The 16,193-nt window shown below is 40.8% G+C and overlaps 1 protein-coding gene across 2 annotated transcripts in view; it reads left to right on the top strand.

Moving 5' to 3' along the window:
* Window positions 1–11,865: 11,865 nt before the first annotated feature.
* FNDC1 (fibronectin type III domain containing 1) overlaps window positions 11,866–16,193 on the top strand; it is a 541,793-nt gene continuing 537,465 nt past the window's right edge. For both annotated transcript variants that reach the window (XM_044054699.1, XM_044054698.1), the window contains exon 1: window positions 11,866–11,969. In XM_044054699.1, the coding sequence (XP_043910634.1) occupies window positions 11,894–11,969 (76 nt within the window). In that variant the 5' untranslated portion in view covers window positions 11,866–11,893. The remainder of the gene's footprint in view (window positions 11,970–16,193) is intronic.

Below are 16,193 nucleotides of genomic sequence, written 5' to 3'. Positions count from 1 at the left end.
AGTGTCAACACAGGCTCACTCACACAGGGACACACACACATTGACACACTTGGCAGGGCCAGGAGTGCAACTCTTCACTAGTAGGATTGCCACAACACATCAATGTGCAGGTATCACATGCACCGCACAGGTCATACAGAGGCTGTATGGCCAAAGAGTATGAGGAGATGTCAGACATCAGACAGCATGCTTCAGTATGCTCTGGGGGGTTGTAGTGAGTGTAGATGTGGACATATGCACCATACAACACACACACACACACGAACACACAGGGTGCCAGTTCTGACATGCATGGGTGCATGTCTACATGGGTGTGCGGTGATCAGCTGTGCCAGCAGGCTGTACAAGGGTAGGCAATGGGTATACCTTGGCATCAGGCCACATGACAATGGTCTGCATTGTGGCTCAGGCCTGTAGTTACTGCATTTGCCCACACAGGTGGGTATTGCATCCCCCATCCAGTCACCTGGGTGACTATTGTATATGGCCAATGCTGTACACCACATGCCATATATGTGATCCTTAGTCCATGACATGGATGGTGGCTGGGATGTGCACACCTCCCACATGCATGTACAGTGACAAGTGGAACTGTACTTGGGGTGTCTGGCTCATGTTGTGAACACAGATTATCATCAGATGTGCCAGTCTTGCCCACCTGTGGCAGGAATTGGTAACGGGCATCAGGTTTACCCTTCACCTACATTGATAGCATGCCAACAGCATTCCCTGTCAGTGTCATCTGTCCATACAGGGCATGTTGTCAGGCATGGTATGTCTGTTGTGAGTCACATGTGAAGGCACCACAGGTGGTGCAGGTGTCCATTGGGGAACATGGTGGAGGTGCACTGTCTGCATGTGCATGCATATTGGACAGATGGGCAGGGTGACATTTCCTCTGTAGCCCACTGCTATCACTGCAAAGTTACTATCAGTGGCCCAATATGCAGTGTACTACCCACATATTGGCTGTTGCCTAGGCATGTGTGTGCGTATGACACATGGGTTGAGTGTGTGCCCTGTGTAATAGTGGGGTTGCTAACTTGGATTGGCTGGCCTTGATGTCACATGTATGGGTATGGCTTTGCACCCCAGCCTCCCAGATAATTTACATCTGTATCCCTGTATGGTTGACATTGTGATATATATAGTAGGACCACCATAAAAGAAATAAGCAAAACACCCTCCACAGGAAATGAGTTACAAACACACACCTGTCTGGGAGTAGAGCTCCTACCTAACTAGTTTATTATACTACAGCACTATGCAGTTATTGTATACACCACAGACATTACTGGAGTGCTTCTTTCCCAAAGGTGTATTTCACAGTGACTGACATCAGCAGGATTACCAAAGTAGGGCATTTCAACTGTACTGCAAGTGACTAGCCTAAAATGCATTTTTCCCTACACAGACAGTGAAACACACACATAACAACCACAACATGTGGGTATAGAACCCATGACCAAGGTCTATAATCACACTATGGCATAGAGCTCTTATAGGACACACCACAGGGATTACTAGGGGCATCTTTCCCCAAAGGTGTATTTCACACTGAATGACATCAGCAGGTTTACCAAAGTAGGGCATTTCAACTGTACTGCGAGTGACTAGCCTAAACTGCATTGCTCCCTTCACAGACAGTGAGACACACACAAAACATCCACAGCTGACATGTGTGGATATAGAACCCATGACTAAAGTCTATGTCACACTATAGCATGGAGCAGTTATAGGTTGCACCACAGGGATTACTAAAGAATGTTCTCCCCAAAGTTGTATTTCACAATGAATGACATCAGCAGGATTGGTAAAGTAGGGCATTTTAAATGTATTGTGAGTGAGTAGCCTATGATGCATTGCTCCATACACATACATTGAAACAAAATATCCAGAACTGCATGGGTGGAGATAGAACCCTACCACAGTTCTAAATCACACTACAGCAGTACATAGTTACAGGACGTGCTACAGAGATTACTGGGGTATGATTTTCCCAGAGGTGTATTTCTAGGTGAGTGACATCAGCAGCCTTGCCAAAGCTGAGTATATGAATTCTAAGGAGTGTGAGTAACCTAAAAAGCATTATTCATTACTCAGTCAGAGACACACAGATTCACACACACAGTTTTTAAGACTAGGGTTAGAACACCTGCCTAACTACTTTATCACATTTCAGCGGTATGCAGATACAGGACACGCTACAGAGATTACTAGGCTATAAATTTCCCAGAGTTGTATTTCTAGGTGAGTGACATCAGCAGCCTTGCCAAAGTTGAGTATATGAATTGTACGGAGTGTGAATAGCCTAAAAAGCATTGCTCTCTACTCAGTCAGACACACACAATTGCCAGGTCTGGGGTTAGAACACCTACCTAACTATGTCACAGCAGTACACAGTTACAGGATGAGCTACAGAGATTATTGGGCTATGATTTTCCCGGAAGTGTATTGCTAGGTGAGTGACTTCAGCAGCCTTGCCAATGTTGAGTATGAATTGTACGGAGTGTGAGTAGCCTAAAAAACATTGCTCTCTACTCAGACACACACAAACACACACAGTTGCCAAGTTTGGGGTTAGAACACCTACCTAATTACTTTATCACACTACAGCAGTACGCAGTTACAGGACGCACTACTGAGATTAATGAGCTATGACTTTCCAAGAGGTGTATTGCTAGGTGAGTGACATTAGCATCCTTGGCAAAGTTGAGTATATGAATTGTACAGTGTGTGAGTAGCCTAAAAAGCATTGCTCTCTACTCAGTCAGACACACACAGTTGTCAGGTCTGGGGTTCGAACACCTACCTAGCTACTTTATCACACTATAGCAGTTATAGGACGCGCTACAGAAATTATTGGGATATGATTTCCCTAGAGGTGTACTTCTAGATGAGTGATATCAGCAGCCTTGCCAAAGTTGTGTATATGAATTGTATGGAGTGTGAGGAGCCTAAAAAGCATTTCCCTCTATACAGTCAGAGACAGAGAGACAAGCACACAAACACACACTCACACAGTTGCCAAGTCTGGGGTTAGAGCTACTACCTAACTAGTTTATCACTACAGCAGTACACAGTTATGGGATGCACCATGGGGATTACTGAGCTGCAGCTCTCCCAAAGGTGTATTTCACATTGGATGACCTCAGCGGGCTTGTCATGATTCTGCTATGGGGAGGGCAGTGTGTGCATGGGCCGTAACCCATTCATGTAGGGGCTGACATGCCACATGCAGGCACACATGGGGTCATATGCCACAGGTACGTGTATACAGTTACTAGGTGACTACTTCCTTGTACAGTTATGTTGCACACCTGACACGTGCAACACATAGTCTGTCATGCTGACAGATACTGGTGGCTAGTATCTGCAGTGAGTGACAACTGCACCTCATGTGCCCTATGGCTGTGTGCTGGGTGGGACAGGCCCAGATGGATCCTTGTCACAGTCACCCTCTTCCACACATCTATGTCTGTCTACCTTTAGCTTATTATAGTGTGTTGTCCTTACATATATGTCTGTATTCCTATCTACTGTGTGTGCAAGGCAGGAGTGGTGCATACTGACATGTGTCTGCAATAAGAACTGCAACTGCCAGATATGTCTGGTCCACTGGTGTTTGCAGACATGGCCTTCAAGTGTGTGAGCATGCCCAGTATGACCTTTCAGTATGTTGTTGACTGACATTGCCTTCATTCCTCTAAGTGTGTGAGCAGGCTTAGTATGGCCATATAGACTGCATGTGTGGATCAGGTACAGGTAGTTTGTACTGCGGTGCTGACCTTTGTGTTGTACACCAACAGGTAGCATGCTGTGTCTGCAGGGTATACATCGGTCATTTGGTATTGACTGTTGCTACATTTCTGCATAACGGGGGGGGGGGCACCCAACTGTTTCTACATTTCTACACGGGGTGTGGGGGCACACCTGACTGTTACTATAAGTGTACGTAGTATGGTGGGGCACACCTGACACTTTTACACATTTGCTAGGACTATACTGGTATGTCGGGCACTCAGTCTGTAGTCTTACGTATTGTGCTGGCTAGAGGCATACCAGTATACTACAGATCTTAGCTTTAACTACCTACATATTAGTTTCTGACTTCCTAGCCTTCATAACTTACATCCAACTACCTGGCCTGCTGTAGTCTGTCTGTGTAGGCCTGGGGGAGGGGTTACCCATAGGGCTCATTCAGAGGCCATACTACAGCATTTGTTTGTGTTTGTCTACACCTATCCTGCTGGCTGTGACTGTTGTTGGGCATGTGTGAGTCACTTACATTGTGGGTGTCCCAGTACTGAGGGTGGTGCTGCAGGGCTGCCTATGTCTGATGCACATAGTACACTCCCTATACATGGTTGAGCACAGGTAGTGTCATGTTTGGCATCCCTTTTACTGCATGTGTGAGTCGGAGAGAGGTTGTCATTCCCTGGGTCCCTACTGTGTCAGTGCATGCGCTATGCATTGCCTCTTTGCCAAGGCCAGGGCATACTGGGCACACCTCCTTCTGCCTACTGAGGCAGGCTCAGGTTGTTCCTCCTCCAAGTCACTCTGTGCCTGTACAGGCCTTGGCAATGGTGGGGGCTGTGTGGCCCTGCCCCATGCTGTTCCTGCTGCATCTTTTTTCACAGGATCATATTGTGTAGCATGTATCATACAAGGACAATTTGGGTACATGTTGTTGGTGAGTACTGCAAGGCTCCACTGGATGTGTCCAGGCACCAGAACTATGACTTGAGCATCCCAAACAAATACTCTATTATGATTTGTGTTTGTGCGTGTGCCTCATTATGGAGTTCTTGTTCGGGTGTGTGTGCATTTCTGATGGGTGTCATTAGCCATTGCACCAGTGCGTATCCAGCATCCCCCACTAGGTGACCGTGTGGGATGTCCCCATTGGCAAATGTCTGGTACAGCTGCGTCAGATGCCAGATGTGGGAATCATGGTAGCTTCCAGGGCAGCCAGCACACACATTCATTATTATGCTCTGGGCATCACACATGACCTGGCAGTTGATAGAGGGGAAGCCCTTGTGGTTGATTTAGACCCTGCCCCACTCACCTGGTGGTGCTTTAATGCATATGTGCATGCAGTCTATTGCATCCACTATCTCAGGCTATTCTGCTATTTGGTGGAAGAGATGCATATTGCTGGTCAACACCTCATGGGTGATGGGGAAATATAAGTGCTCACTGACATGTGCTGACATGGCATCCAGGAACTGGTGGAGTATCCTGGATGCTGATGCCTGTGAAATCTCTATCATATCCCCAGTTGGCCTCTGGAAGGTACGTGTAGCTAGTATTGTTAGGCCTACACATACATTGGTATCCACTGGGATGGGTTTCCCTCTGTTAGTTCTGTATGTGAGGCATGGCTGGCACAGCTTAACAATTTGCTGTAGGAGGTCCCTGTCCACCCTATAGCGCTCCACTATCTCCAGCACATGTAGCCCTTGGTAGGTTACCTTGGGTCTGTGCACTCTTCTCCATCTCCTCACTGTGGGTTCCTCAGCAGCATTCAAATCCTCACCACCCTCAGCCTCTTGCACATGCTGGTTTATGATAGCAAAAGCAGCCCCTAACATTTTTTCTCTTGCTTTCATTTTGTAAAATTTCCCCATCTGAATACACCGGTGGTGCAGAGGTTTTGGGAAAAACAAAGGGAAAGGTGTTTGCATAGTTTATAGTGATGTGCTGGGCTGGGCTGCTGCCTGTGTAATTGGCTGTTTCTGATACATTTCACCTGTCAGCTAAGCTAGTTCTCCTTGATTACCTTCCTAATGCTGTTTTCCCTTCCCATTGCCTCACTGTTTAAGCCTGTGTGCGCTCTGAGCAAATGGAGTGTTCAAATGAGCATAGAGCTGCTATTTCCTGGTTTAACTTCCTTTTTCTTCCTGTAAAACCTGATGCGTGGTGCGCACACCCGCTTTCACTTTGTAAAGAGTGCTAGGCAGTTTGGACACACCTCTAGCTTAGCTGCGCTAAGCTAGGAGCAGTCCCGAGCCACAGGGCTGCAAACCACTTACAGTATGCCTGACACACACCCTCATGATGTCACCTATATCCTAGTCTTGAACCCAGCTGTTTATATTCTTACATTCTTGGGACCTGCCTCACACCCTGGGGAATTCTGGGCTTCACTATTCTTCCCCTCATTTGCATAGGATTGCCTGCTAATGCATAGTTACATGTCCCACACTGAGCCTCCCCCCTTAGCAACCATTACTCACTGGCCAGGTTGTCTTATGCCTGCCATTAACTTGCATGGCAGAATACTGCTTTTAGTTAGAATGCTCATTATAAGTTTATTTTTTTATATTCTCTCTGATCACGTTTGCACGCCGCTGCCCTATTCTTAAACAGCCGAGATTGGCAAAAAAAAAAAAAAAAGTTGATTTGTTTAGTTTTGAAACAGTTTGCAAAGCCAATGGCCTTATACTTGGCCATTGGCATGCTTCCTCAATGATATGCAGCCTTTATTTTGAGCTGTCATAGCTCCATTTTGTAGTTTGCAGAAATGTACTCGGTTGCTAACCTAGTATATTTATGCAGACTGCACTCATCCTGCACTGCCAGCTGCCAACTTCCTGGATCATAAATTACCCTCATTTGCATGGTTTTCACCTGCAAATAAGGGTAATTTGCATACAAGAGCTCAGTCCGTGCAGGATTAGCCTAAAAGCTCACGTGCACGTCCCAGGAGCTCGTTCCTGGATCGCACGTCAGCCATATTGCCGAAAATAGCTCTTAGACTAATCCTGCACACTATAAAGGGCTTCGTAAATCCGATGGAATATCTTGCAATCAGAATGCGTCTTCAGCAAAGATTTCTGGTCACTTGTGCAGGCATTCAGACTCTCCAAACACTTGCAGATGAACTGCAATGGCAGATGCATGGAGACTTCCCCTGAAAAAAAAAATGTTTGTTTTTTAGGTTTTTTTTAATTTACTCTTAATAACTGAAAAAAAATCATTAAAACATAATTCACTGTAGGGTGACTCAAACACACATAGATAAAGAGTTTTTCAGAGTTACTCACCCACTTAACTGCAGAGATACCATATTACTGACTAGCTACTGGTTGGGAAATTTCTGTTTTAACAAGTTTCATGCATTTTCTTTAGAAGCTCTTTTTTAAGATGAAGATGGACCAATCCTGATTAAAGTTAATGATCTTGTTTATAAGGTTAGCAACTTCAACCACATTATGGAACCTATTCATTTCAGAGCACATAGTGTGAAGTGACAAGTTTTGTTCAGGAAAGTCTGTAATTTAGTCATTTTTGTGATGGTCTGAGCAAGTAAAGGAAGTCCATATTTAAGAACAGTGGATTGCACCTTTCCTGTGAGTGTAGTGGGCTTTATTGATAAATACATTTATAATATGATAACAGTTGGTATAGACGTGGTTTTATCATAGGTGTAATGAATATGGTAGCTAAAAGAAAGTACACTAACTGGGCATGGTTTAAATATATATATATTTTTAATTTTATGTTCTTTTTCTCCTCTTCTTTCACTATAACAACCATCCCAGTGTTCATGTCCTACTGGCACTCTGATCAACAACTAGTCCAATACCCAAATTTGAGCCAGGAGCAGCCAGGGTATTATTTTATTTTCATATTTTATGACTCATCCCTATTTCACCCCCCCCCCGACCCACAGATTCTTATTGTTGCATCTGTGGAGTGGGCATATAATGGAGATGTGCAGCATATTACATCATGTCTGCAGCAGCACATACATGTCGCCACCCTTTTACCCTCTTTAGCACACACCTCCCAGCACAACATCCCCTGTCTCCACCAGGGAATGTCGCAGGAGATGACCACAGAACCACCCTCTCAGAAACAGCAATGCCCTGCTATCACTGCCACTTTTTCAGTCACCCAAGCTGTTGATCAACCCCTGGTCCTCAGGGCTGTAGGCAGGCCTTTATGTCTCTATGCCATCAGAGTGGCCACATGATCTAAAATATTTAAGTGTAAGAACAGTTTCAAGGGAAGTACTAAGGGACACATAATAATCCAGACTGGTTCTACTGCTACAGTCCTTGGTACTACACTAAACAATATTGCTTTTCTTAAAGTGATGCTCACTGTTATCAAGGCTGGACTCAAACCATAAGAATCAGTTGTCTAAGTCAATCTACAAATTGGTCATAAATGCTTCAGGAGAAAGATCAGTTTTGATGATGACTATGGCATCAAGCATAACATATGATGAGTTCCTCAGCAGTGGCTGCAAGCCGCCCCTGTTGATAAAGATTATGTAGAGCAGAACTCCAATAACTGTTTCTTGTGGGTTCCTTCTAAACAGCTAGAAAGGTCTGTATAGGGGTGTTGATAATGCACACTCTGGCAGGCCTGTTGTGCTGGAAACAATGAAAAAAGTTAATGCAAGAGGTTTCCTTTCTATAAGCTGTGACAATACTAAGAAGGAGGGTGTAGCAGATAGATTCAAAGGCCATGATAACACTGACAAAGATGACATTAATAAGGCCAACTTGGTCCATGTCAGAACAGATTGTGTTGGATAAAGAAAGGATAGTAGTGTGTGTACTGTAGCCATGTCTAAAGCCTCATTGACAATGGCAAAGGGAATTATGGGAGTTAGTGTGTGATGAGTTGATATGCTTTGCCTTTCTGTAAGAATTGCTCAGTGCTGGGAGAATGCTGATAGTGCAGAAGTTATGTATGATGTTATCAGTGGCTCATTTTGCAACTAGAAGAATATCTGAGACAAGCCAGCTGGCAGAATCAAATTTATGATATGGTGAGAGTAGAGGAAATTAATTTGTTAGTGACTTTCAGAAATCTTGGGTAAAGGCTGACAGTACCTCATCAGTCATAGAGTGGGATGTAACTAAGGAACTTGTTGATTCCTCCATAGTAATTAGGTGACAGAGAAGCTTGGATGGAGGACAGCATCTAGTACTGTGGGAGGAGGAGTAGGAAGAGTGATAATCCAAAGGGGACAGTTATGCTTTGTTTAAATAGGTCACTTATGAAGTCAGAGTATGTGTTTGATTCAAAAGTGGGATCAGAACCTAGAATGCCATCTAATAAGAGCAATACAATGGGTAGTAGGGGCATAAGGACTACTAGTCTCTGTGTATAGTCGGGTAACTGTAGGGGAAGACCTGAATGTGACAGGTGGTCTGCTACACTCATTACTAGTCTGCCAGCTCATGTATATCCTCTGACAGCTCTGCATAACATTTACCCAGGTAGGAATACTCTTTTATATGGCAGTGCAACCATATTTTGGTGACAGCTAAAAAATCAGGTTTATATAGATAAAGCCAGCTAAGCTGAAGATTGAATTGGCTACTTTGGCTGCATACACCTGTATGCATCCTTTTAAGTCTGGACTTCAGTGCACATTAAGAGTCCTGTGCATCAGTGAACAGAGTCATAGCAGGATAATTCAGTGCACTGGGTATCACCCCCCATTTGTTATCCCTTCAACTAAAAATTTAGAAAATAAGTAAAATGACAGCTTACAAGATGTCAATAAGTAATTACAAATGAGATCACTTATAGACAGAGTGTGATCTATGAGTATTGCCTTTTTATGTAATGACTTAAGTGACTGACAACTTATAAGGTATCACAAACATTTGACTTTTCTTAAATTTGGCACCTGTGATAGGTGGCCCACCCACTCACTCCACCCTAGCTAAGGCTTTGAGCGAGAGACACATTGCTAATAGTGTTCAAATGAACAACTCTACAGAGTAACAGAGATTTTCTTAACATTTTATGTACCTGTGCTGTTGAATGGCAGGATGTAACCCATAGTACTGCAACAGCAATCAATATGATGAACATCAGGCTATTAAGTTTAATTTTCTTGGCTGCCAAAAGAGCAATTACTAGAAAATAGAAAACAAAATATAAACCAACTGTTTTTTGAAGTGTTGACTATTGTAAAGGTGATAAAAGAACTGTAAGTGGGATCTTTGGAAAAGGGAAAGAGCAAATTACAGAGACATATATGGAATTTGTGGGAACAATACATACAAAATAATGTTTAGGAGGAGGAGAGTTTTAATTGAGCACTTTACATAATGTTGAAGTGAATAACAGTTGTTATAAAGAAAGAAAACATATGCAATGTATAATATTTGCAAAAGAAAACATATTAATATGGTTTGGTTTCTTTTCTATCAATGCATGTGTGGCTATACCTTAAGTGATAATTTAATAAATGTGTTTAAACAACTATTGCCTGCTGTTATAAGAGGGTCTTGTATAGCTTTTGTTAAAGATAATTCCTTTTATCATTTTCCTAAAGTCATTCTGCCAGGTTTTTTGAGAATGCTGCATTATGTTAGACATACATATTGTCATACAGGTGGGACTGTGTATGGCTGCATTGGAATGGCATATAATCAGAACAGTTCCTACATCATGTTTGCAGGTAGCTGAGGTGTACTCCAAACACTGTAGCCCTGAAATGAATGGAAGAAGGTATAGCATGTGAAGGGTGGGATGGTGTCCGAACCTTCAAGAGGTATTGGTCTTCTTTTCTTTCTTTCTCTCAGTGGATTTCCTGAAAACTATGGTCAAAGATGTTTGCATAATAAACTGTCCTACTTTTACTGACTATTTTGTTTATGAAATATGTGGTATCCATCAAATAATCATTTATTATTTAATCTTTATACTGACAGGAATAATCTCACCCCAAATAATTTATTATCACCTTTTTAAAAGTTGAAGCCAGGCTGCATGATACCAAGATTTATTTTATTTCATGTATTGTACTTGGGAGGCAATTATATGACAAATAGTCTCCCCTTATTTGTTCTGAAAAGTTCACAATTATTTGTCTCCAAAAGGTTTTGCTATTTGAAGGAGTAATGTGTCACTACAGTAACACAAAGATGTGAAGATGACTTGAAAATGTTACCTCCACAAAAATGTGATAATGTGCTCCCATACTGTTTATACTAGGACGTTAAAATTTTGTGACACTTCATGAGTTGTGAAAATGGATTGTGTAAGAATAAAAAAATGTATCTAGAATACACGATTTGAAGAAGATATGCTACCTTAGAACTGGAAAGAGAGACATTTATTTCAGTGAGACCGTAGACTGTAAGTTCAGTATCCAGAATTTTTCCTGGGTATTTGTATATGTTTTCTACTGCACAATACATGCGCAGTCATGTATCATCACTACATTTAAATAAACCAAAGTTCATTGAAATACCTATCAAATGGCACATGGGCAAGACAGCAGGAGCATTTTGAAGTGTTCTTTCATTGAGAGAGTGATGGAAAACTGACATTGAAATCTACCAAGTAGAAATGATGGAGGAAGAAAATATGAAATAAAAATATACCTATGGCTTGCATGGTAAGACAACCATGGTGTTAGGTGCAGATCCATTTTAACAGTTAAGCTTTTTTCTGATAAGTTTTGAGTCTTCTGCAGGTGAGCATCAGGGTTGCTTCACAGATCATTTTGGAGAGTGAAAATAATTTAGGCTGGCTGTATACACATGTAAATGTGTACAGAAAAATATTTTCCTTGAAATAAATGACTATATGAAAATGAAGTGAAGCCCCAGTTATAAATATGTGCTGTTTTCTTTTGAATCAACTTACTTTTGTGATATAGCTGTTTAAAAAAAATCAGTCTGGCATCCAGTTTGCAAGATTCTTGGTACAATCTTTAGTTTATTTTATGACAACTGTGGCTTGCAATACCACTCTTGGCCAAAAGATGGAGGCAAAGTTATTGGAAAGTGAACATGTCTGGCAGAGAAAGGCGGATGAGGTGACGGCTCAGTCTACAACTTTCATCTGCTCTGCAACTCTAGTTCATTTGTTGCATCCCTGAGCTGAAGGATAACCAACACAGTTCATGATGTCTGCAGCTAGGGCAGCAGCTGTGGCTGCTCTTTTCATTGTACTGTCTACTATTACTTCAGCACAAACAGGTAAGGCACCAGAGTGTTTTTTCCCTTTATCTTAGGAGATGTAATTTTGTTTTGGAACATTTTTTGTTAAATAGGTGATCAGCCACCAGTCAGAGATTTTGAAATAACAGGTTATACAAAATATCACAAAAATGGTAAAAAAAACATGACTCTAAGATTCTGTAACAGTAGATTTTCATGTCCATTACTTTCTAAATAATAAACACACATGTACACATATATGTAATAGTGCCTGTGGCTTTTATAATGGTTATAAACATATTTAATGTTTAAGAAGGTTACTAAATATGGATATTACATTAACAGAACTTCACTCTGATAAGACAACAGATATAAAAAACTCCTTGCTGCTGTTGTTTTTCACCAGTATGCATGGTTAGGATAAAAAAGCTTTGGATTGTTGGTTCTCATCTCACTTACTGATGCAATTTATTTGACTAACAGACCTTGCAAAAAATTGGCACTACACGTTAGGCACAACTGCTAACACCTTCTCTGTGCAAAGTTGAGGTATCATTTTACTGTTTTCTTTGGTCTAAGTTTGCCGTACATAGCATCATTCTACAGCTATCAGGAAACAGCAAGGTGTATATGTGTGTCTGTGGGAAACAGTATTTTGCTTAAGTATAGTGAACTATTAAAACCATAGATGCACACTATTAGCTGGCACTGTTCAGATAATTAAAAAGAACCCTGCAGAAGGTGTTGCATGGAACTTCAGAGATTTAAAATAAAAAGAAGGAAAGAACCCAGATGAAGCTCTCACAAATAACTTCAGATGCTTGATACTATGTAGGAAAACGCAGAAAAGTACACTGAACAGCCTATTGTTTTACTAGAACAAAGCAGAGGTTGCTGGCTCACTGTACAGCTCCCCAGGGGAAGAGTACAATGCACTTTATTGATACATTTTTTTTAAAAATAGCAACATACTAGAACTAATTTCAGAAAGTAAGAAGATGCTAAACATACAGTAAGGCAGTACATTCAGAACCTAGGGAGCTCAGCATGTGTCTTTGTGAAATAAAATGCAAAATGTGAGCCTGAATGAAATACCTCAAGCTCTATTAAATTTAAAAAGTCTGTAAAACCACACACACACTACCATGGTTGGACTTGATGACTGATGCTTTTGCCTGAATTTAATACATTTTTTTTACAGAATCTGTTGATGTTACTTATTGTAACCGAGGAAGTAAAGGATGTTACTGTGGATTATCAATTAGTGCTGTTGCTTCACAGTTCCAGGGTCTGGGGTTTGAGCCTTGCTGCTAGTTGCTGTTTGTATGGGTTCCTTCCCATATTTACATGGATGTCTTCCATGTACTCTGATTCCCTCATAGAGGCATTCTTTGGCTGATTAACTATTCTTCATTGTGAATATGCACATACACACAAACATGCACATGATTTGAGGTGCGTGTGTTTATATGTGTAGCTATATAGATGTACATGATAATGTCACTCTACTGATAAATAATATATATATATATATATATATATATATATATATATATATATATATATATATAAAAAGATAGACGCACATGTGTGCAGTCATACAGAAACACACAGTTTTGCAGAGCTCAAGATCATTTTTTACTTTTTTCTCTGTTCTTGTTTGCTCTCCTGTGAGCCGTATAAACCGAGCATTTTTTTAATTACAGCAACTGTTGCTATTTCTCTCCTTCCACTTGCGTGTTATTATTAGCTGTCTAGTAATGAAAGCCTGTCCCCTTTGGATTTTTATTTTTAGCACAATGCTGATATCACCTCAGTATGCAAACTGTTTTCCTGTTAAAGGATGCAGTTCCCCATATACAAATTATGTCCCCATGTATGAGGTGAGGGCTTGCTGGTAATCTGACATGTTGATGGACCAGTGGTTAATAACTTCTGTGCCCATGAGCCTCAATATTTTTTGTTCTCCTTGTCAAAAATAGTACCAGAGACGTGATAAAATCGTTGTTGTCTGCTATTACTGCTGTTGTTGCACTCCAGACAGTAACATTTATTAGATATTCTTAGACTATTAGTTTATTAGTTCTTCTTTGTCCCCCTTCCCACCCACATGTCAATTGATACTTCAGTAGCCGTTTTATGTTCTCAGACCCCTGATAATGGCATTACAGACGCAGAACTCGACTGCTGCGTGAATGATGAAGTGCAGAAAAATACTTTAAAATGCAACTGTCTGCACTTCTGCTCGTCTCTTAATGCTTTCCTCTGTGTAATTTCAGTATTTTGATGTATTATATGAAAAAAAAACTCTTCGTTGTAATAAGTAAGGGCAGTAGAAAGAAAACATAGTTGCTGCCTGCAGCTTCAATCCATTTTTTTCTTTAAAAAATGCAGTACCCTAACACAGTCCAATTGCTGGTATGGGTGTGACACACGACTATGGTAGCAACAGATCCTGTCATAAACTTCAGATATTTCCTAAAACCTGTGAAAAATGTCTCTACTGCCTCTGCTGGGAAACTGCAGAAAACATTTTACTTTTCAAACTGTACTGTTGGAATTTCAGGAAATTCTTGACCATGCCATTGGTAATGACCAAATAAAACACAAAGGAGTATCTTTTCATGTCAGTGTTTCTTTGTTTTCACTTAAAAAACCCAGACATACACACTGCTTTAAAAGAGAATAAAACAAATACATTTATAGAATTTTCAACCTGGTACTGCACAGCCCTTATTCCAATAACTTTTAAAATTAATAGTTTTATAAGCATGTTTTCTATTTGAATTATGACAAAAGTTAAGTCTTTGTCTGTATCCATTCTTCATTTATTGATATGCATACTAAACAACCAACACTGATTTTGTCTTAAAGCTATGAAAGTGGACTTAATGACTGCAACACCCTTCCATAGAAGAATGGCATAAAGCCTTTCTGGTTGGGGATGGGGACAATGTCAGTAAATATATTTACTAATGATATGTGCAGCAGCTGGAAGGTACATGACGCAATAGACCCTCTAGCATAAGGTTACTATAAATACATACAGGCGATGCAATCAGTTCTGATGCAAAATGTAGACGAATATATTGAACTGACTTTTCAGGCGATGCATGAAGGTATCCATATCAAACATATTAGAAAATGTTGTGAAAAGGTAACAGGTAGAAAATACTCAGATGAAGCAGTAGACGTGACTTGCTTAGATGTTATTAAGAGCTCTGAATTTAGGAAAATGTGCTTTTTATTTTTGGGCACTTGGCAGGTACGTCTGCCATGAGATGCACTGCTTCATAATTTGTGCCTGGAAAATGGTAGTACCAGATTATACTATCTCTTAACTTACTAAAGTATCTCATGCCAGCCCTTTCTAACTGGCAAAAGATGCAACTTGCCACATAAAATGTATTTTCTTCTTCTTCCTTAACAAAATAACCTGAAGTATTTCCTTCTTCTGTTTTTGTTCTTTTTTGCACAGACACTAAGCCATTGTATCAAATAATGGCATCTTTCCCATTGAATGCAATTTCCTCGATCTCACCTCCATGTGCAAAGCAGTCCTCAAAGGTTTTAGCATTTGTCCATTGTAATATAACACTGCAGTATGTGTGAATACCCCCTCTCCCTGACAGGATGTTTTTCTTTTCCACACAGCTGTGCAAGTGTGGAGTTGCTGTATTTAAGAAAATGGCGTGTGCGTGGGTGAGTGATGTCTCCTGCACACAACGTTTTAATTCTATCACCTGCAGGTTCAGCTTGTATGATTTTTGATGAGTTTAAATGATTAGAATTACTGCAGGGGAGTTGTGCCTCAATGTCTTGTTTGTCCATTGTGTTATTATTAGCAATAAGAAATCAAATGAAAGGAAACATTCCTTAGTGTAAAATGGTTCTCACATAATTATCATTCAATTTCATTTCCTCACTACTTTCTACTTTATGCTGCAGTTCCTCTTCACAGTGGCAGCCTTCATGATAGCCACATGGAATCAAAAAAGTATTCTAATTTCCAAACTAAAGACAACTAAATAAGCTATTCAAAATGTAGCATTTACTAAATGTTAGCTGTGAGGCTTAAAGCTTCAGATTAAAAGACAAACTGATTTTTAAATAGAAAAACACTTAAGTAAAGCTTTAGAGTTACCCATTGTCATGCAAGGTAACTGCAGTATAGATGGCAACTGGCAACTCAGTTATCAACTGTCAGATGTGTGATTCAGAACAAAAACAATGGTCTCTGAGGTTGCATCCTATGAAGCTCAA

The sequence above is a fragment of the Protopterus annectens genome, chromosome 13.part0 (assembly GCF_019279795.1).
Source record: "Protopterus annectens isolate FY-2018-M chromosome 13.part0, PAN1.0, whole genome shotgun sequence".
NCBI lineage: Eukaryota > Metazoa > Chordata > Ceratodontiformes > Protopteridae > Protopterus > Protopterus annectens.
Note: the sequence above shows the minus strand (reverse complement) of the source record. Positions and strands in the feature narration are given on the sequence as shown.